A 20,593-nucleotide genomic window follows, 5' to 3' on the forward strand; every position below is an offset into this window, starting at 1 on the left:
TACCAAGTTTTACATATTTATGTCAAATATTCCTATTTGTAGAGTAGCAATAACCATTTTTCAGTTACAAAAGTAGTAAATGTTTATTTTTAAAAAGTATTGTAATGATAGTATCTACCCTAGAAAAAAATAAATTCCCCACAATCCCACCATGTAACAATGTCTGTATTAATGTTTTGATTATTCACGATCCCATGCTTATTCTGTGCCACATGCATATGTTTAAAAAAATGGGACACATTCATTTAATTTGCTTCTCCCTTGTAACAATGTCTTCTGTTCATTTTAATATTCAGCAAATCCCTGTTGAGCATTCATAATGTACTAGTCAGACCCTATCTAAGTGTAGGGGAGACTACAGTGAAAACACCAACAAAAACACATATATCTTTCTATAACAATATATGTAAATATCTACATAATTATTTTAATAGGTGCATAGTATTCTATTGTATAGATTTATCATAATTTATGAAATCAGATCTCCCATTTTTGGATATTGAGATGTTATTTATATGTTAGGTTTTCTTAAATATGGAGAAAATATGCATTGACCATTGGTGAATCTGACTTCATGTCCAAATTATCTCTGCTAAATAGCAGGATTCTTCTGGTAGTCCCACTCTTTAAAATATGACTTTATAAACACTGATACGATATTTGTCAGATGTGGCTACAGAGATCAATGTGAGGGGCTCTTGGATGGCTCAGTCGGTTGAGCATCCAACTCTTGGTTTCAGATCGGGTCATATTCTCACGGTTGTGGGATCAAGACCCAAAGGAGGCTCTGCCCTGATGGTGCCAAGCCTGCTTGGGATTCTCTCTCCCTCTGCCCCTCTCCAATATGTGTGTGTGTGTGTGTGTGTGTGTGTGTGCACGCGCGCACGTGCATACTCTCCCTCTCTCAAAATAAATAAACTTAAAAAAAAAAACAACAAAAAACAAAGATCGATATAGGCCCAGCAGCCTCTCACTTGATGAATGACTGGAGATCCTGAGGTTGTTTGAGGCTGTTTGAAACTTCATGTCTGTCTCTGTTGTGCCAAAGGCTGCTCAGAGAAGGTTCCAGTCCTTGTTAATTGACCCCAAGTTGGCGTTTTGGCTGTTGTTTCTTCCCAGCCATTTATAGTTATGCAGTGATGTGTGATGCTTGGCTTCTATGGACTCTGGAAGCATTTCTTCTGCTCTCTTTGATGGAAATCGCTGCTCTTTTGTTCTCTGTCCAACAACCAGCAGGCCACCTTCCTGCCATCTGTGTGAGCCACCCCCCAACAGTGACATGAGGTGATGTCACAGGATCTGTTCTTTGGTGATTTCAGCACACTGCTTGATCTTTTATACAAAGCAAAACACAGCCCAGATGAATTGCAGAATTTTACAGCTTGTAGAGATTATACCTCCACTTTATGGACAAGGACACCAAGTATAGGGAGGTTGAGAGACTTGCCTAAGGTCCCATAAGCTGGAACTAGAAATCGGGATTTTAAATTCCTCATCTGGTGCTTTTCCAGGGAATCAGCTATTCTAAGCTTGTGGTCCATTAAACTAGGGTCCTTGTAACAGACCAGGGAATATCACTGCTTTGGAGCACTTCTATTTGGCCTCCAGATAAAATGTCATCAGTAGCAAACTATGTCCGTTTGCCAAATATGGAACTTTTCATTTAATTCTCTAATTTGCTAATCATGGAAAAGACCTTTTAGATAGCATGCTACAGATGTAGCAGAATTCAGTGACTGGTCTCAATGTTAGTATGCTTTCCCCCAACAGGCTGATAAATGACTTCAGTCATTAGGTTTGTGATTGGAATGTCTCACCACACCAGTTCTGCAAAGCCAGCCATAACAAATGACATGTCTCTAAGATGAAAGAAACCCATTGGGTTTAGGATCACTTTTATCTGGGTTACAGACCCACTTGGATCATCTGATCAATTTCAGTAAGATTTTATGGAAATCACATTTTCTTCTCTTGGACAGTATTGGAATATGATTTACAAATACACTCAATGGCAAATAACTGAGTTTTTTGATACTGATTGCTTTTGTAAGGCCAGCTACAAATTATCTTTGTTAACGGAGCAAAGCAGTTTTACAGCAGCATATCTGAAGTTGCATATCATCATATTTGGGTTTGGTTTTAGAGCACAGTTTTTGAGGGCATAGTGGTTAAGAGCCTAGGGGCAACTGCTTCGGGTTACCTGCTGGCTCTGGGACTTATTGTGTAGCTTGGGCAAGTTGCTTAACCTCTCTGTGTTTCTGTTTCATCAACTGTAAAATGGATATGATGACAATAATAATACTAATGCCAGATAGCTGTTAGGAAGTTTAAATGAGCTAATATTTGCAAAGTACCTAGAACACTGTTGGGCATGTGATAAACACCATGTGTTTGTTATTTTCGTTGTTGTTGTTATTATTATTATGACATTTTCACTCCATTCAGTCATTTATTCAACAACAACTAATAGGAACATCTCCTATGTGCTAGGCACAGTGGGAGGTGATAAAAGATTTTCAAGCCCTCAAAGGACCTTATAGTTTAGTGGACAGAGAATATATAAGCACACCTCAAAGACATTGCAGGTTCAGTTCCACACCACCAAAGTAAAGCAAGTATTATAATAAAGGGAGCCAAATGAATTTTTTGGTTACCTAGTGCATATAAAAGTTATGTTTATACTATACTATAGTCTATGAAGCGTATAATAGCATTACATCTTTAAAAAACAATGTATATACCTTAATTTAAAAATACTTTATTGCTAAAAAATGCTAACCATCATCTGAGCTTTCACTGAGTTACAATATTTTTGCTGTAAGGGGTCTTGCCTCGATGTTGATGGCTGCTGGCTGGTCGGGGTGGTAGTTGCTGAAGTTGGGGTGCCTGTGGCAATTTCTTAAAATAAGACAGTGAAGTTTGCTTCATCAGTGGACTCTTTCTTTATGAACAATTTCTCTGTAGCATGTGATACTGTTTGATAGTATTTTCCCACAGTAGAACTTCTTTCAAAATTGGGATTCCATCCTCCTCTCAAACACCACCACCGCTTTATCAACTAAGTTTATATAATATTCTAAATCCTTTATTGTCATTTCAACAGTCTTCCCAGCATCTTCACCAGGAGTAGATTCCATCTCAAGAAACGACTTTCAGTGCTCATCCATAAGAAGCAGCAGCTCTTCATCCACTTGAGTTTCATCAGAGCTTGCAGCAATTCAGGCACATCCTCAGGCTCCACTTCCAGTCCTAATTCTCTTGCTGTTTCCACCACTTCTGCACTTACTTCCTCCATGGAAGTATTGAACCCCTCAATGTCCTCCCTGAGGGTTGGAATCCACTGCTTCCAAACTTCTGTTAATGTTGGTATTTTGACCTCTGCCCATGAATGTGCTCAAGGACGTCTAGAGTCATGAATTATTGCCAGGAGGTTTTCAGTTTACTTTGCCCAGAGCCATCAGAGGAATCATTGCCTATGGCAGCTATAGCCTTATGAAATGTGAATTGAATAACATTTGACTTAATTCATATTATAAATTTTATAATTTAATTTATAAACTATAGAATTTAATTATGAATTAAATAATAAGACTTGAGAGTTGAAATTACTCCTTGATCCATGGCTGCAGAATGGATGTTGTTTTAGCAGACATGAGAACAACATCAACTTGTTGTACATCTCCATCAGAGCTCTTGGGTGATGGTACTTTGTCAATAAACAGCAATATTTTGAAAGGAATCTTTTTTTTTTTTTTTTGAGAGTAGTTCTCAACAGTGGGCTTAAAATAGTCAGTAAACTATATTCTAAACATGTGCTATCATCCAGGCTTTGTTATTGCATTTGTAGAGTACAGAGCAAGTAGATTGAGCATAATTCTTAAGGGCGTTAGGATTTTTGGAGTGGTCAGTGAGCACTGGCTTCAACTTAAAATCACCAGCTGCATTACTCTGCAATAGGAGAGTCAGCTTGTCCTTGGAAGCTTTGAAGCCAGGCAGTGACTTCTCTGTAGCTGTGAACATCCTAGATGGCATTTCCTTCCAATAGAAGGCTGTTTCATCTATACTGAAAATTTGTTATTTAGTGTAGCCACCTTCATGAATTCTCTTAGCTCGATCTTCTGGGTAACTTGCTGCAGCTTCTACATCACTTCCTGCTTCACCTTGTGCCTGTTATGGAGATGCCTTCTTTCCTGAAACCTCATGAATCAACCTCACCTGGCTTCAAACTTTTCTTCTTCAGCTTCCTCACCTCTCTCTGCCTTCACAAAATTGAAGAGAGTTAGGACCTTGCTCTGGATTAGGCTTTGGCTTATGGGAACATTGTGGCTGGTTTAATCTTCTATCCAGACTGCTAAAATTTTCTTCAGCTCAGCAATAAGGCTGTTTCACTTTCTAATAATGCGCGTGTTCACTGAAGTAGGACTTTTGATTTCCTTCAAGAACTTCCCCTTTACATTCACAACTTGGGCCTATCTTGGCTTTCAACATGTCTTCCTCACTAAGCTTAATCATTTCTAGCTTTTGATTTAAAGTGAGAGAGGTGTGACTCCTCCTTTCACTTGAATACTACTGAGACGCCATTGTAGTGTTGTTAATTGGCCTTATTTCAGTATTGTTGTGTCTCAGGGAATAGAGAGGCCTGAGGAAGGGAAGAGAGACCAGGGATTGGCTGGTCAGTGGAGCAATCAACAAACACAATGATTAAGTCTGCATTGTTAAATGGGCACAGTTCATGGCACTCCCAAACAATTACAATAGTAACAACAAAGATCACTGATCACATATCAGCATAACAAACATGATAATGAAAAAAAAACTTGAAATATTACAAGAATTAACTAAATGGGATAGAGACATGAAGAGAACAAATGCTGTTGGAAAAATGGCTCTGATAGACTTACTGTATGCAGTATTGCCACAAACTTTCAGTCTATAAAAAATGCAGTAACTGGGGGCACGTGGCTGGCTCAGTCAGTAGAGCATGTAACTCTTGATCTTGGGGTCATGAGTTCAACACCCATGTTGGGCATAGAGCATACTTTTAAAAAAATGCAGGGGTGCCCGACTGGTTGGGTTGGTGGAGCATATGACTCTTAATCTTGGGGTTGTGATTTGAGCCCCCAAGTTGGGTGTAGGGATTACTTAAAAATAAAATCTTAAAAAAATGCAATATCTGCAAAGCACAATAAAGCAAAGCACAACAAAACAAGGTATGCTTGTAATGTAAACCAGGACACTGTATTTATACAGAAAGGAGAGGCTTATAGTGGAGGGTAGTGCAGGGGTGGCAGAGGCAAAGGAGTGCCTGAAGGGAAGGCTTCACAGGGGAAATCTGAACTTGGCCGTAGGCATCAGTGCTCTGGGCACTCCATGCCTTTGTGCTTGTGTACAAAGGCCTGAAAGGATGGCAGAATTACTGGAACACAAAATAAAAGTGGCAGGGTCAGGGGACGGTTGGAACTAGTCATGGAGATACACAGGTAGGGACCAGAGGGAAGGCCTTCTATATCCCAAAGAGGTACCTGTGGGAGATAATGAGGACCCAAAGTAGGACAATGGCCATGCCACTTCTAAGCCCCTCCAGAGAGGGAACCCAGCACGTGGAAGAGGTTACAAGGAGCAGTGAGGGCATGGGCATACCTGGTATAAGTGGTTAAATTGGTTACTAGGAGACTGGAGACAGGTCCAGGCGCTGCACTACTCATCCACACGGCTTCTATCTGAAAGTTAAATAGTTATTTATGGACACTTTATTTATTTATGTTAAATGGTTATTTATGGACATTGTTTGCACTATGTTTCCAGAGGACCGCAACACAGAAACAGGTCATTTCATTGTTTTATTTAAAGTTACTGAGGGGTGCCTGGGTGGCTCAGTTGGTTGAGCGTCTGATTCTTAGTTTTGGCTCAGGTCATGATCTCATGGTTTGTGGGATCAAGGCCTGAGTTGGACCCTGTGCTAACAGCACACATCCTGCTTGGGATTCTGCTCCTACCTCGCTCTCTCTCTCTCCTCAAAATAAATAAATAAACTTAAAACAACAACAACAACGACAACTGTAAAACATCTTTCCTTTAAAAAAAAATTAAGTTACTAAAAAAAAAAAATTAAAATAAAAAAATTAAATTACTGAAAAGGAAATGCATTCTGGGTAGTTTTCATTCATCAAAACTAGGTAAACAAAACCAAACCTTAAAAATGCATACTTTGAGGGGCACCTGAGTGGCTCAGTCAGTTAAGCCTCTGACTTCTACTCTGGTCACGATCTCACGGTTCATGGGTTTGAGCCCCTCATTGGGCTCTGTGCTGATGGCTCAGAGCCTGGAGCCTGTGCAGATTCTGTGTCTCCCTCTCTCTCTCTGTCCTTCCTTTGCTCACATTGTGTGTGTGTCTCTCTCTCAAAAAAAATAAACATTTAAAAAAATGCATACTTTGTGATTTCTTTTTTAAAAGAAAATGTAAATATACAATTCTTGACTAAAATGTCAACTTATTGCTATGAACATAGCAACATATTGCTAGAAAATTCTATTCTGCCTTATAGTAATTATCTTTAATTTTTCTAAACAGTTTAAAGGAGCACCTGAAATAGAACTTTAAGACTGGACCCCTACTTAAACCAAAATGTAATGTAATATTTTTAACACTTTCTTATATAAACATTACCTGAATTCATGGCACAGGTACCATACTCATTATTAAAATAGAGTTAAATAACAGTTCATATTAAAATAGAACTTTAAGTTCCAATTCTATTATAACCTGAGTCTAATTAAAACTCTTTATAAAGCAGTTGGGGAAGGTGTTATAAGGATTCCCAGAAATGAACCAAAAACTTTAAATGTCTTGTCTTTTCAGTTTTCAAAGACTGCATTAACATCTGATATAAGGCAAAAAAAAAAAAAAAAAAAAAAAAAAAAATATATATATATATATATATATATTACAAGTTATAATCCTTTTGTGAGTTCTTTAAATATTACTAGTACTTTAATGTGCATGTTTTGTCTCTTCAAAGCACTATTCAACTACTGCACATTTTATTATTATTATCCTCTTTTTATCCTGAAAAATGGAAAGACAGGAAATTACCTCCCACCTACCTTTTTTTAATGGAGAAAGTTACACTGAATAGTTTAATGTCATAGGCATTAACACACAGCTAATTGAGTAGAGCAAATATGGAATAGCCAGATCCTCTGATTCCCAAACCATTATTTCTTTTTTCCCTTGACCTTGCTGAACAGAAGGAAATTGGTGCCATATGTCTGGGCCTAAAGTACTATTTATTCAGTAAATAATGATTAGGTGTATAATTTTATATGCTGAGTACCATTTTAGACATGGGAACTTGCACACTAACAGAGCTGGCCACAAATAGGGGAGTGAGCAGAGTAAACCAATGATAAGGACTCCAGGACAGAAGTGTGCTGGGAAGAGCCCTAAAACCCAGTCTGGGGGGTAGGAGAGGCTTCCTGGTGGAGCTGGCTCCTGGGCAGAATGTTGATGAGCTGGGTTGCTGGACTGACTGGAGGCTTGTCATCATGTGTGGAAATAAAGAGTGTGGCACTTTTGAAAAACTCCCAGTATTGTGATCCAGGCCATTAAAGTGGCCTGGAGGTGTGGATTGAGAGGAAAGTGGTCAACAGAAGTAGGACTGGTAAGGGCTTAAAGTCTGTGTTGTAAACAAGCAATGGTGAGCTCCTGGGGGCCATGGGGAGGGGAGTGGTATTCAGATTTCCGTTTTTAAACTATCACCCTGAAGTGGTTCAGAGAAGAGAGGGTGTGGCGGACATGAGGCAGGGGAACCATCACTTAAGGAAGGAAGGTCAGTTATGACACTGCTGTTTTTATCCTCTGCATCAGTTCATTTTGAAGGCTTGAGTGGAGAGCAGTAGAAATGGAAAGAATGCATGGATTCCAGAAATGGTGAGATAAAACCAACAGGCCTAGATGACTGATTAGATGTAGGGGAAGGGTCAAATCTGGGTTGAAGGACAAGTTTGAAGATGTTGAGCTTGAAGTGCCCATGGGATAGTCAGTTGGACAAATCCAGAGCCACTGGATATTTGAATCCAAATTTCAGGAAAGATCTGGCTACAGGTATATGTGTGGGAATCATCTGGTACAGGTGCTAGCTAAAGCCAAGGGTGTGGGAGAAGTACCCGCACCAGAGGGACCGTGGAGGTAGAAAAGGGGCAGATGGCAGACCCCTGGAAACACCAGAGTTGACAGGGGTGGTGGGAGAAGAAAACAGGCAAGACCAGAGAGGGTAGCATCACTAAGGCTGAGAGAGGGGCATTGGTCAGCAGCATGAATCCCCACAGCTCAGGTGAGATGAGGATCAAACAGGCTTAAAGCTTCAAGGATGAGACATGAACTCCCATCTTCTTTCTGCAACATCAAATCTAAACTCCTTTCAGTAATGCTGTGGCACCTACCCCACTCGCTTCTTGATTACTCCCCAACAGCCCCTCTGTTTATGGGCCCACAAAGAAGCCACAGCATTCCCTTCCTGGGAATTCCCTTTTGCCCCCTTCCTGAAATGCCCCACTCCTCACCCCTTTACTTGTTTAAGTCCCAGTGTGCCCCGAGTGAGCTCCGCTCTGGAGACCTGTTTGTATTTCAGTCTACTTAATAATTATATGCAGTCCAGTGATGTTGGCTATAGATTCATGAAGTTTGAATCTTCTTGTAGGCTGCTTGGGGAAAGGGGTCTTACTGTATTCTTCCTTTGTGGCCTTTGTAGTCTGCAGTATTGTTGAGCAGGTGATCAACAGAGCTCCTCCAGAGCTCTGCACATGATCAAAATATGACTTGAGTTTAGCCAGTTTATGAGGATTCTTCAGGAAGATTCCATTTCAGCTGTTTCAGCAGAGGAGCTGGAGCATACCCTGTGCCGAAGAGATCATTCTAAGGTAGCATCTTGGTCAGCCGATGGCCATATTAGCTCAGGGAGAAGTCATGGGGACGAGGCCAGGAATGAGGGAGGCACCCTTAGTCTGAGCTTTAGTCAGAGCTGGGACTGGAAAGGCTGGAGGTATGTGCCTGCACCAGTATCATGATGCCAACAGGTGATTTCCTCCAAGAAAGATTCTCAAACTTTCTAGTTGGCCCTTTGAAGACTATTTCTGGAAGTACTGCACACTCTGGAACAGTGAAGGTAAATCCTGTCTATGGGGGTAAACTATGGGGGGACTCCACTTGACAGCACTTCTGAAGTTAATGCTGATTTTAAAAATTATACTTTGTTACCATTGCTGTGGCTGCTCTCTGGTGAAGGGAGAATTTTATGGCAGGGGAAGGGGCAGTTGCTAAGCAAAGGACAAAGAAATAATCCCCTCTCTTTCTGACTGTTAGTTTAGAATTTTTCATTTTTCACTTCCAAAGTGTAAAAATTTAGATCCTCTTCACCCACACATAGATGACCTAGATCTTTGCAGCACCCTCATTACTGACAGATAAGACATCATATCTTGAGTCGGAGGCCATTGTGGTAGTGTCCCTGCAACTACCAGGTCTCTCTGTGGGTGTTGGGCTACACACTCCAGAGGATGGGGTTATTAAGGAGACCCTGAGGCTGGTGTGGCAGCACTTTAAAGATCCTTGGAGGGGCACCTGAGTGGCTCAGTCGGTTAAGCATCCAACTTCGGCTCAGGTCATGATCTCACAGTTCGTGAGTTTGAGCCCCCCATAGGGCTCTGTGCTGACAGCTCAGAGCCTGGAGCCTGCATCAGATTCTGTCTCCCTCTCTGTCTTCCCCTCACCCACTTGCTCTTTCTCTCTCTCTCTCTCTCAAAAATAAACATTAAAAATAATTAAAGATCCTTGGAAAAGAAGCTCTCATTTGCAAGGGAAATAATGATTCTGCCATTTTTTCCCCCTGTGCATCCTTTCCTTTGAAGTTAAAGTTAAAACCGTTAGGTCTTGTACTTCTTAGTTCTAAAACCTTTCCTAGTTTATTTTCTGTAAGAGAGAACTAGAAATAATTTTCTGAAAAGAACTCAACATAAAGCCATGAAGTTAGGTTAGTGGTATGAGGACTGGAGGAACACTTGGGGTCAGAGCTCTGCAGACAGGGTTTTCTAGAAACTGACAATAAAGCAGTATCATGATCTGTCAGATCATGTCCTCAGAATGGACAGATGCCAGTTGGTTCCCATGTCTAAACTGTGTTGAGTTCCAACCATTAGACAATCAAAACCTGAGTTTTCGGTCTTTAGAAATTCACTTGCTTTGTTTGGTTTATAAGAACCTATTGTCCCAGACATCCTATTTTGAGAAGACAATGATGGGCAGAAATTGTACAGACATGTGTTATTTAACTTTAGATGTGGAATTGTCTCCAATTGGTTTGGGTGCCCAGGGATGATGGAAACACCCTTGATCTTAGACAGCAATGCTAAGGTGGAGCAATTCTACAGCTCATATCCCCAGTGACTCACCTTTACTTTTCCCAACCACAAAATCAGACCAATATTTCTGATTTTTCTCTCTACTTCACAAGAGATGGAAGAAGCCTGTATCTAAAGAATAGAGCTCTTTAATTCCCCAGAGCTTCAACAAAGCCCAGGTCCCCCAGGCCACATACTTCTCAGCCAATAGCTACCAGACAACTTGAAACATTGCCCCATGTCCTAGGCCCAGCCATGCAGTGCGTCCACTTGATCCTAGGGCTGGCATACTCCATCTGTTCCCACCATTCCCTGTCCCTCTCCTTTACCTCTGCTGTGCTGTCACCAACTGCCACTGGAGTTTAGTTGAAGGAGTCTTAACTCAGGCTCTTGGATCCTCCTGCTGGCTGACAGCAGAAGCACTGCTTAGCTTTTTCTTTTGTTTTCTTTTTCTTCCTTCCTTCCTTTCTTTCTTTCTTTCTTTCTTTTTCTTTCTTTCTTTTTCTTTTTTAATTTTTTTTAACGTTTATTTATTTTTGAGACAGAGAGAGACCGAGCATGAACAGGGGAGGGTCAGAGAGAGAGGGAGACACAGAATCTGAAACAGGCTCCAGGCTCTGAGCGGTCAGCACAGAGCCTGACGCGGGGCTCGAACACGGACCACGAGATCATGACCTGAGCCAAAGTCGGACGCTCAACCAACTGAGCCACCCAGGTGCCCCTTCTTTTCTTTTTTTTTTTTTTTTTTTAATGAATTAAGGTATTCTGATGACTGTTTTTTCCCTCTCTCCCACTCTCCCTCTTTTTGTCCTTCTGACTCCATAATCCTTAGTAAGCATTTTATATTTTAGAGTTTCTCATTTAACCATCACAACTATCCATATGGTATGCAGAATTATTACTCCTATTTTACAGATGAAGACACTGAAGCCTGGACAGCTCTATAACTTGCCCTAAGTTACCCAGAAAGTAGCCCCAAACCAAGGATTGACTCCACGTCTCCCTGAGCTTTTTTTTTTTTTACATTTTATTAATTTTCATGCCCTATTTTAGATCATTATCTAATTTTTTTCTTTTTCAATATTGATTAAGAAACGTGAGTCGGAAGATTACATTTTCTTCACTAAAATTAGTAATACTTTGAGAAGCACTTGCTGTATCTCTCCCAGCAGAAGGGCTCTGAAGGAAAGGAGCCATTTCAATAAATCAATCAGATTTTGAACTGGTCTGAGGAAAAGAGGTTAGAAAATATGAAGTACAGAAGGTAGCTGTATACATGCTGAAAATCCATTTCTTTACCAAAAAAATTCACATGAAATTTTGCAGCTCTTTTGTGATATATTTTGTGAAATAATTGCTATGCTCCTCTGGCTCATCTGTCATGTAAAAAAAATTCTAAGTGTAAGTTAAACATTTTTGAGGTCTACAATTCATTGGGTACAGATTTAGGTGCCCAGGAGAGCAAATGCAAAACGACTTACTTTCCAATTTAATTTAAAAAGAAAACAAAAAAAGCATAATTTAAAAATAAAACAAAACAAACCCCCCCCCCCCCAACTTTTACAGTTAGATTTTTATGCTGAATTTAGGCCAGGTGTTAATTTTTTTTAACTGTTAAAGTATTTCCCAGAATATGTATTGGTCTTTACCAACCAAATTGATGACTCATTTGCCTATCTTTACTCTGAAGTTCAAGTTTCTACTGCTTATCTCAGATTTTCAAGTTACTGGTGAAATTAGTGAATATTTTAAGATCAGGTGGTCAAGAAATGTAAGCTGTCATTAGTAACATCAATATTTATAATTTTTAATATTTCAATATAATGTCTCATACTATTAAAGCCTGTGTGGTAACTACATTTTAATAACATCTGGGAAACTTCAAGGTACCTCTAAAGGTACCCTTACGTACCTTCCTGATATCATTAAAACAGGCTGGTTAACAGCCCTATCTTACAAGATGTGCCTTCACACCGCAGTGGGTAGTAGAGACGAAACCCCAATCTTAGGGTGGTAAGGGGGGGGGGGGGTGGTGTCTTAGTCCAACTCGATTACGTACCGATGAAACAAAAATGAGGCTCAAAGAAGCTGTCTGCCGCTCCCCGGCTCCCCTAACGCACTCGAAGCCCTAAGCAACCCCACGGCCCTCGCCGCCTCTGCCCCGTCCGCCTGTCTCTCGGTTTGCCGACTTTCCTCTGTTCTCTGCAGGTTGCCGCCCCGCTGGCCGCCATGACGACCGCCATCTTGGAGCGCCTGAGCACCCTGTCGGTGAGCGGGCAGCAGCTGCGCCGCCTGCCCAAGCTCCTGGAGGACGGCCTTCCCAAGATGCCCTGCACCGTCCCCGAGACGGACGTGCCCCAGCTCTTCCGGGAGCCCTACATCCACACCGGCTACCGCCCTACGGGCCACGAGTGGCGCTACTACTTCTTCAGCCTCTTTCAGAAGCACAACGAGGTGGTCAACGTGTGGACCCACCTGCTGGCCGCCCTGGCCGTCCTCTTGCGATTCTGGGCCTTCGCTGAGGCCGAGGCCTTGCCGTGGGCCTCCACCCGCTCGCTGCCCCTGCTCCTCTTTATCCTGTCCTCCATCACTTACCTCACGTGCAGCCTTCTGGCCCACCTGCTGCAGTCCAAGTCGGAGCTCTCGCACTACACCTTCTACTTCGTGGACTACGTGGGCGTGAGCGTCTACCAGTATGGCAGTGCCTTGGCTCACTTCTTCTACAGCTCCGACCAGGCCTGGTACGAGCTGTTCTGGCTCTTCTTCTTGCCAGCAGCTGCCTTCTGTGGCTGGTTATCTTGCGCCGGCTGTTGCTATGCCAAGTATCGCTACCGCAGGCCTTACCCAGTCATGAGGAAGATCTGTCAAGTGGTGCCGGCAGGGCTGGCCTTCGTCCTAGACATCAGCCCCGTGGCACACCGCGTGGCCCTGTGCCACCTGGCTGGCTGCCAGGAGCAGGCGGCCTGGTACCATACTCTCCAGATCCTCTTCTTCCTGGTCAGCGCCTATTTCTTCTCCTGCCCGGTTCCTGAGAAGTACTTCCCAGGTTCCTGTGACATTGTGGGCCACGGGCATCAGATCTTCCACGCCTTCCTGGCCATCTGTACGCTCTCCCAGCTGGAGGCCATCCTCCTGGACTACCAGGGGCGGCAGGAGATCTTTCAGCAGCGCCACGGCCCCCTGTCTGTCTACACGGCTTGTCTGTCTTTCTTCTTCTTGGCGGCCTGCAGCGCTGCCACTGCAGCCCTCCTGAGGCACAAAGTCAAGGACAGGCTGACAAAGAAAGATTCTTGAGGCTGGCAGGTGGAGTGAGATGTGGAGGCAGCCTGTCGTGATTTGGGGAAAAACCCAGTACAACATTAGGAGTTGACTTTTTGTCTTTTAAGAGTTGCTTTTAAATTAATACATATTTCCAAGGATATGCCGTGGCATTGGAAAGCCAAAGGATTCAAGAATTTTGTTGTTATAGTTGTTGCTAATAAAAGGAGTATTACTTTTTCCTCTGTGTCATAGCCTTACAAGATACAGGAAGGGAAGGGACCTTGGCTAAGATTCATGGGACACTAAATTAAGGGTGATCTTTCTGCCCGAAAACGTAGGGGAATTCTGACTTTGGCCTCGAGGGGCAAGTCCTGGAGCTGAAGGGATAAAAAAGTTGGGACTGGAAAGTAAGTGTGTGGCTGGTCCACACCGTATTGGAATGGCTATCCTACTATGTTGGTTTTTGGTAATTGAATAAATTGAGCCAAGAACTCGATTTCATTTGGATTTCAGATTGTCCAGGGTGGAGAAGTCAGAATCTTCAAAATGACTCAGTGAAACCCTTAGACATAATGAATTACTCTGTTCATCTGATTTCTGGTCCCTTCTCTCTTGCCCTACTCTGCCACTGACTCTTTTCTCAGGATGATGTCTGCCTGGCTGTTTTCTCTGCAGTGTTGTCACTCCCATCTGTACCTTGCATGGTAATATAGAGGAATATGAAGGAGTCATATTTCCAGGAAATGCTTGGATCCATGTGGACATTCAGAAAGCTTATTCTCATATAATAATAATAATGTAAATGGTACTAGAAAGTGCAGTGCCAAGAGCCATCAGGAGACCCAGCCAGTAAGCATGGATACTGTTTTGTGTCATAGGACACTTCTGTTTTATACCTGTAGACTGCAGTACTTGAAATCTATTAGGGCTGCCTTACAGGCCAGAAAATCTGGGGCTTGTGCTAGGGAATCTCCAGATTTGGGCCAACATGTTAAAAAAACAAAACAAAACAAAACAAAAACTAATAGAGTGAAGTAGTTCTGAGGGTCCCTGTAGGGACTCGATTATTTCAAGAGGAATCCAGGGTCTGGCCTCTTAACTAGATGCCACGACATAAAGGACCCACATAACTACCCTAGTTTAAGGTCCTCCAGCAGGTGGATAACCACCTCAACTTAGACCTGAATCCTTAAAATAATCAAGCCCCAGGACAGATGAACATGTGTGCTCACTGTGGGTTAATGCCTGAAGGTTCCTTTGGGTAAGAATGGTGAACCAGGTACTCTGTAGCTAGAATTTTCTTTTGCCCAGTAGCTTCTATGGGATAAGCGGTACTTGCGATTGATGTGTTCTGGCCGCACAGCCTTCTCTGAGGACCGATTTATGTACTAATCCTGTGAAGGGGGCTGTGTTGACAGAGGAGCCATGGGAGTATTCTCAGAGGCCATGTTTCCTATCAGGATAAGGTCTCTGTTTACTACAAAGGAAACTGCTTTGTTTTCAGGCCAGTTTGATGAAATTTTTCTGTTACTAGGTTATTTTGTTATCTTCACGTCTTTGTTTTCTTCCTTTCTCTGAGAGATTTGTGGATTTTGTGCCTTATAAATGGAAATGTATGAACACTTTACTTAATATATGGCCATGTGGAATTTTCAGTTTTGGGTTATAGGAATAAGGAAAAAAAGAATGCATTGCTTTTCAACCGGTGGATGAAAAAACGTCAGAACACCAGAATTACTTATCATTCAAAAGACTCTGTCAACCTGCATTTTGGCAAAAACCAAACAAACAAAAAACCACTCTACTGAAGCTTTCCTATAATCTTCATATCAAGAAAGCATATGTCTTGTCTGCTACATGGAGTTCCTAGATGGATTTCTTTGTTAATTCTTAAATACCTGAACTTCTGTGCTACCCAAGTGTCTTACATAAGCTTCTGGTGTCTAGTCCAAATTCATCACAAAGTTGGCAAAACTGAAGCCAGTTGAACTAAACAAGGGAATGGGGGGTTGTACAAACACATCGCAAGAGGGTCAGTTTAAAATGGGGACTAGAAAATGTTTGAAATATTCACTTTTACGGATTCAAAGACCGTATTTTAAAAGTTGGGAGGAAGGTTTAAATCAAGCTCTTGGATATGGTGGTGGTCCTGTTGGATGTAGATCTTCAGGCCAAAGGCAGGTACTTTTTAGAAGACAAAGCCGGAAAGAGAGCAGTGATCTTCAAATGCGGGTGACAGAGCAAGGCCAGCTGACACACTGTAAATGGTCTGTGACAAGTTCAGATAGACTAACCTCTTAAGGTATTGCCATGAAATTATTACTTTAATTTGCACAGGTATTGGTCCTCCAAGTGATTGGAAATTTTTAAAAAAGTATAAAATTTTTCACCAGAGATATTTGAGGAGCACTGGGGACTAGGTATCTCATTAAAATACCAGTATCTTATTCAAAATATATAAACACAGAAAATGCAGATGGTTTAAACTACTCAGACTTTTGAAGGATTAAAGACTCCTTTTAAAACATTTGCATTAAAATGAGTGTATCAGCAAGGAACAGACTTCGTTTATTTAAAAGAAGTAATTAAGTATTTGATAAAGGAAGTTATTTTACTCCACCATAGCCTCACCAACAGTTGACATCTGGAAATTGTGCCAGTTATCTCTCTGTCTCTATTAAAATGTAAATGCCTCTGGAAAACCTAAACGATCAGTCATTTACATCTTGTGAATAAAAATTTTGATGGATTTGTATGAGGCCGTACTCAAGGTAAGGAGATGGGGTATCAGGACACAGCAGATGGGGACGCATTTGCCTATTTCCCTCTTGCCTAGTACTTCCTGCCTTGTAATTACCAATGAGCTAATGTTAGTACGCTTCAGATGTTAAAGTTTCATTTCCCACCTTTGCTAAAAGTACCTCACTCATTAACAATATTCTCAGTCCTCTAATTGGAATCTTGAAACAGTAGGAGCTCAGGCTGTGGAATGAAGGTAGCTCATTCCTGATTCTGTTGCCCCCTGTCCACAAAATGGTACCTTATCTTAATGTTAAGTATATTGTGTTCTTCAGATGCTGCACTGTAGTTTCAAGCTGGCCCTCCAGATGGCGCTCATGTCTTAGCATGGCCATTGTATCCAAATCTTTGGGCTATTAATTGTGTTGGTCCTATTGTTTTGCTTGATTGCTCCGCAAAGAAAAAATGGAACTATTTTCTGTTTATATAAATCTACTTACACGAATGACCATTAAACAGATTTTGTATATGGATTGTTGTACTGTCAACAATTATCTTGTTTCTTTGACAAGGTTCTTTAAAAAAAAAAAAAAAAGTTTACTTATTTTGAAAGAGAGAGAGTACAAGCAGGGAAGAGGCAGAGAGGAGAGACAGAATCCCAAATAGGCTGCAGGCTGTCAGCACAGAGACCTTGGAAGGGCTCAAACTCACCAATGGTGAGATGATGTCCTGAGCTGAGATCAAGAGTCAAGATGCTTAACCAACTGAGCTACCCAGGCACCCCTCTTTGACAAGGCTCTTGACAAAGGCTACTTTGACAAGGCCCATCTTAAAGAAAGATTTTATCTAGACAAACATTGCCAGGAGGAGGAGGTCAGGACATTTTATATTCACCAAGAAGTAGGAAAATACAAAAGCTTAAAACATCTTCATACCCCAACCCCCAAAATACATATAACACACCTGTGAGTAGATCATATTGCCACCCCCCAAAAGCTATGGAGTTGATTTCTCTGAGGATTTCCATCTAATTCAATAAATACTTCTAGTATTATGAACAATAGTGCTAAAGATTTCAAAATTTTGAATTGATGGACTATATTTTTAAATCTAAAAATTATGAATTATAATTATACTATAACAACTATTATAATGGATGTATTGTGGAATGTGGCACCTATGAACCAAAGGATTTTGTAGCCCAACTCATATTTAAATAGCTGTGAAAACAAAGTTATTCTCCAGGCTACTCAGCTTTAGGCCATAGTACAATCACAACGATAAGAAAACACCATTTGCCTGGGTTGAGGCGCTGATGGAATTATGGATGTCCTTCTTGCCCAAACCCTTTTCATGACCAATAGGGGCCCTAGGTAGTTTGCAAATGCTTCTGTTGTCACTGCTAATAGTTTAACCACTCTTCAATTACTGATTCATCAAGTATGTATGAGCATCTGCTGGTGGCAGGCACCATGTTAGCTCTGGAGATACCACAGTAAGAAAAACAACAACAACAACCAGGGATCCTTCTGCAGAGAGTTTTCAGACTGCTAAATGAGAACCAGCATCTTCCCATGGTGGACCATCACAGGGTACCCCTCTAGGTCTTGATCCCAGTCTGAGGGCCAGATGGCAGGCCAAACCCAGGGGAGGCTGGGACTTGCTTTGTGCCAGAACATTTTCAAAAGGAATGAGCTCTTTTCCTCCCCCCCCCCCCCCACCCCAGAGGCTAGAAATATCTTCCCCACCAGCAAGGCTGTCACCTTTGGCCACCTCAAAGCTTCTTCTAACTCCCATTGCTTCTCTAGCCCTTTTCACTGTCCTGAGTACAGGTCCCTGATTTGGAAAATTGGAAACAGCATGTTGCACTCTAGCTGCCTCCTTTAAAAAAAGAATAACCACCTTATCCTTTAAGGAATTTTTATCAAAATAATATGGAAGGGAAAGCATTGCATTTAAAAGAAATTCATTTAAATATTAACTTCAAGAGCTTATCTATCTCAGGTAAAGGCTTTTCTTACCTAACATGATCTCATAGGAAGAGGTATGCACTGTATTTTAGACTCCAGGAGGCCTTGACCAACTCAAAGGCTGCAGAATAACACCTCAGATCGTATCATGCATTATGCTTTCCAAAAAATTTCCACATCCATTTGAGCTTGTACATAATTGTTTGAAGGAAGGCCAACAAGATCTCCATTAAACTAGAAAACACGCTAAGAAAGTGGAAGGATTGGTTCAAAGTCACATAACTAGTTGTAATGTTTAAACTCAAATTGATTTCTTCTTCAGACAAATACAGGGCTCAGCTAATCAGAAACATCAATACCCAAATATTTGCAGAGCCCTTTACAGTGTGTGAAGTACTTTTACCATTGTGCATACTTGAATCTCATTTTAACTTTTGACCCTAAATACCTCATGAATAGCTAGGGTTGTATGGTTTCTTTGCAGGTTAAAGTGACTTACTTTACACCTTGTCCTTGGATGCCAAATAAAGCATTCTTTGCACCTCACAGTCTTCTCAGAGCCCAAAAGGTCATTGGCTACAGGCCTTTGGTGGCCTGGAGTATAATATCAAATCTCACTCTACAGTGACAGGTTCTTGAAAATACCTTGATTTCTTGGATAAGAAATTCCTCTAGTATTGATACTCTTCCCAAGATTCTGCAAGCCCTCCCTCTCATCTTTCATTAGGATTTTCAGTTCTTCAAACAATTGGATCTCCCAGGGATTTTGACAAGTGATATGACTTTGAATATAGGATTTAAAAAAAAATACTTCTCTGCCTTATAAAAAAGTTACACAGATTTAGCAGAAAGTCCCCCATTTATCATTTTCAAGTAATATGTGCTTATTAAAGAAAATGCAAAAAAAAAAAAAATAGGGAAAAAAAGATAATCCATAGACCCATCACTAAAATAAATCTCTTCCAGGGAAAAATAAGGCTGTGGCAAAATGTTGTTAATGATAAGTAAATTAGCAGTGTCATATAAAACTCCAAGAAAAAACAGAAATTGGGATCTAGAAATTTTAAGCAACCTAATACTTCCATTCTTTTGTGCATAATCAACAGTCTCTGGCTCAGTGTACAGGAATACCAAGATAGTTATATTACAGTCCCTTCAGACATTACACTATGTAGGTAATTTGATGATACTCTGGCTGAGATACAGGCTCATGTAACAAAGCCAACGATACATTATCTTGTATTGAAAGAATTCTCTGAAATGCCTCTCCCGAATCAAGCCCTCCAAGAAAAGCCTGCTAGAAAGACTTTCCCTGGAGGGGAGGCCTAGCCTGTTGAACTGGTGATTATGTGATTCACTGACAGCCACTCCACAAACACTGAACACCACTAGGTGCCAAGCCCTGTTCTAGGCACCAGGAATACAGCAATTGCCAAAACACACAAATCCTTGCCCTTAGGGAGCTTGCATTCAGGGGTTGGAGGATGGGTAGGACAAACAATGAACCAAATAAGTAAGTTATGTAGTATGTTAGAAGGTGATAGTGCCAAGGAGAAATTGCAAGAATAAGCCAGAGGGACAGGATGGGTGTGCAATTTTAAACAGGATCAGGGAAGACTACAGAAATAGGTGAGGGAGTTGGCTCTGTTTCTCTCCCAAGCAGATGCAAAAAGTGTAAGGGCCCTGAGGCCAGAGCATGCTAGGAATAGCTGGAGGCTGGCATGAACAGAGAGAGAGAGAGAGAGAGAGAGAGAGGGCAGTAGACAATGCAGACAAGTTGTGAGAGCCCTGTAAGCACTTTGGCTTTTACTATGACTTCAGGACAGGGTACGCTGGGGAAGAATTCTGCTCAAGAAAAGTCACGGTCATTGTTTACTTACATGGACTACTTACTAGTTGCACATTACCTTGCCTGTAGAAAACAGTAAATCTTGTGCCCTGCAATCTACACTAAACCAGGTTATCATCAAGCTAATCCATCTGTGGGCTGGTCACATGGACTCTGTATTCCCGTGGACACTCTCTGGTATTCACAGGATTCTTCCCAAATTTTTCTTAGCATTTTTTTAAGTGCTCAGAATGCTGAGTTCCACTTCCCAGATAGGCTTTGAATGTTTCCTTGTTCTACTGACACTGGTTTGTACTCTGGGTAGTCCTCTGGGCAAAAATGCAATGAAACATCCAAGGCAGAGTCTATAAACTAGGAATAATAACATCAACAGTTTACA

At 41.4% G+C, this 20,593-nt stretch overlaps 1 protein-coding gene across 2 annotated transcripts in view; it reads left to right on the forward strand.

Moving 5' to 3' along the window:
• The window catches only part of PAQR8 (progestin and adipoQ receptor family member 8), a 45,988-nt gene extending 26,692 nt beyond the window's left edge, over positions 1-19,296 (forward strand). For both annotated transcript variants that reach the window (XM_060615723.3, XM_078447001.2), the window contains exon 2: positions 12,604-19,296. In XM_060615723.3, coding sequence (XP_060471706.1) covers positions 12,625-13,689 — 1,065 coding nt within the window. In that variant the 5' untranslated portion in view covers positions 12,604-12,624 and the 3' untranslated portion in view covers positions 13,690-19,296. The remainder of the gene's footprint in view (positions 1-12,603) is intronic.
• The last annotated feature ends 1,297 nt before the right edge of the window (positions 19,297-20,593 follow it).

This window comes from Panthera onca, chromosome B2 (assembly GCF_046562875.1).
Source record: "Panthera onca isolate mPanOnc1 chromosome B2, mPanOnc1 haplotype 2, whole genome shotgun sequence".
NCBI classification, from domain to species: domain Eukaryota; kingdom Metazoa; phylum Chordata; class Mammalia; order Carnivora; family Felidae; genus Panthera; species Panthera onca.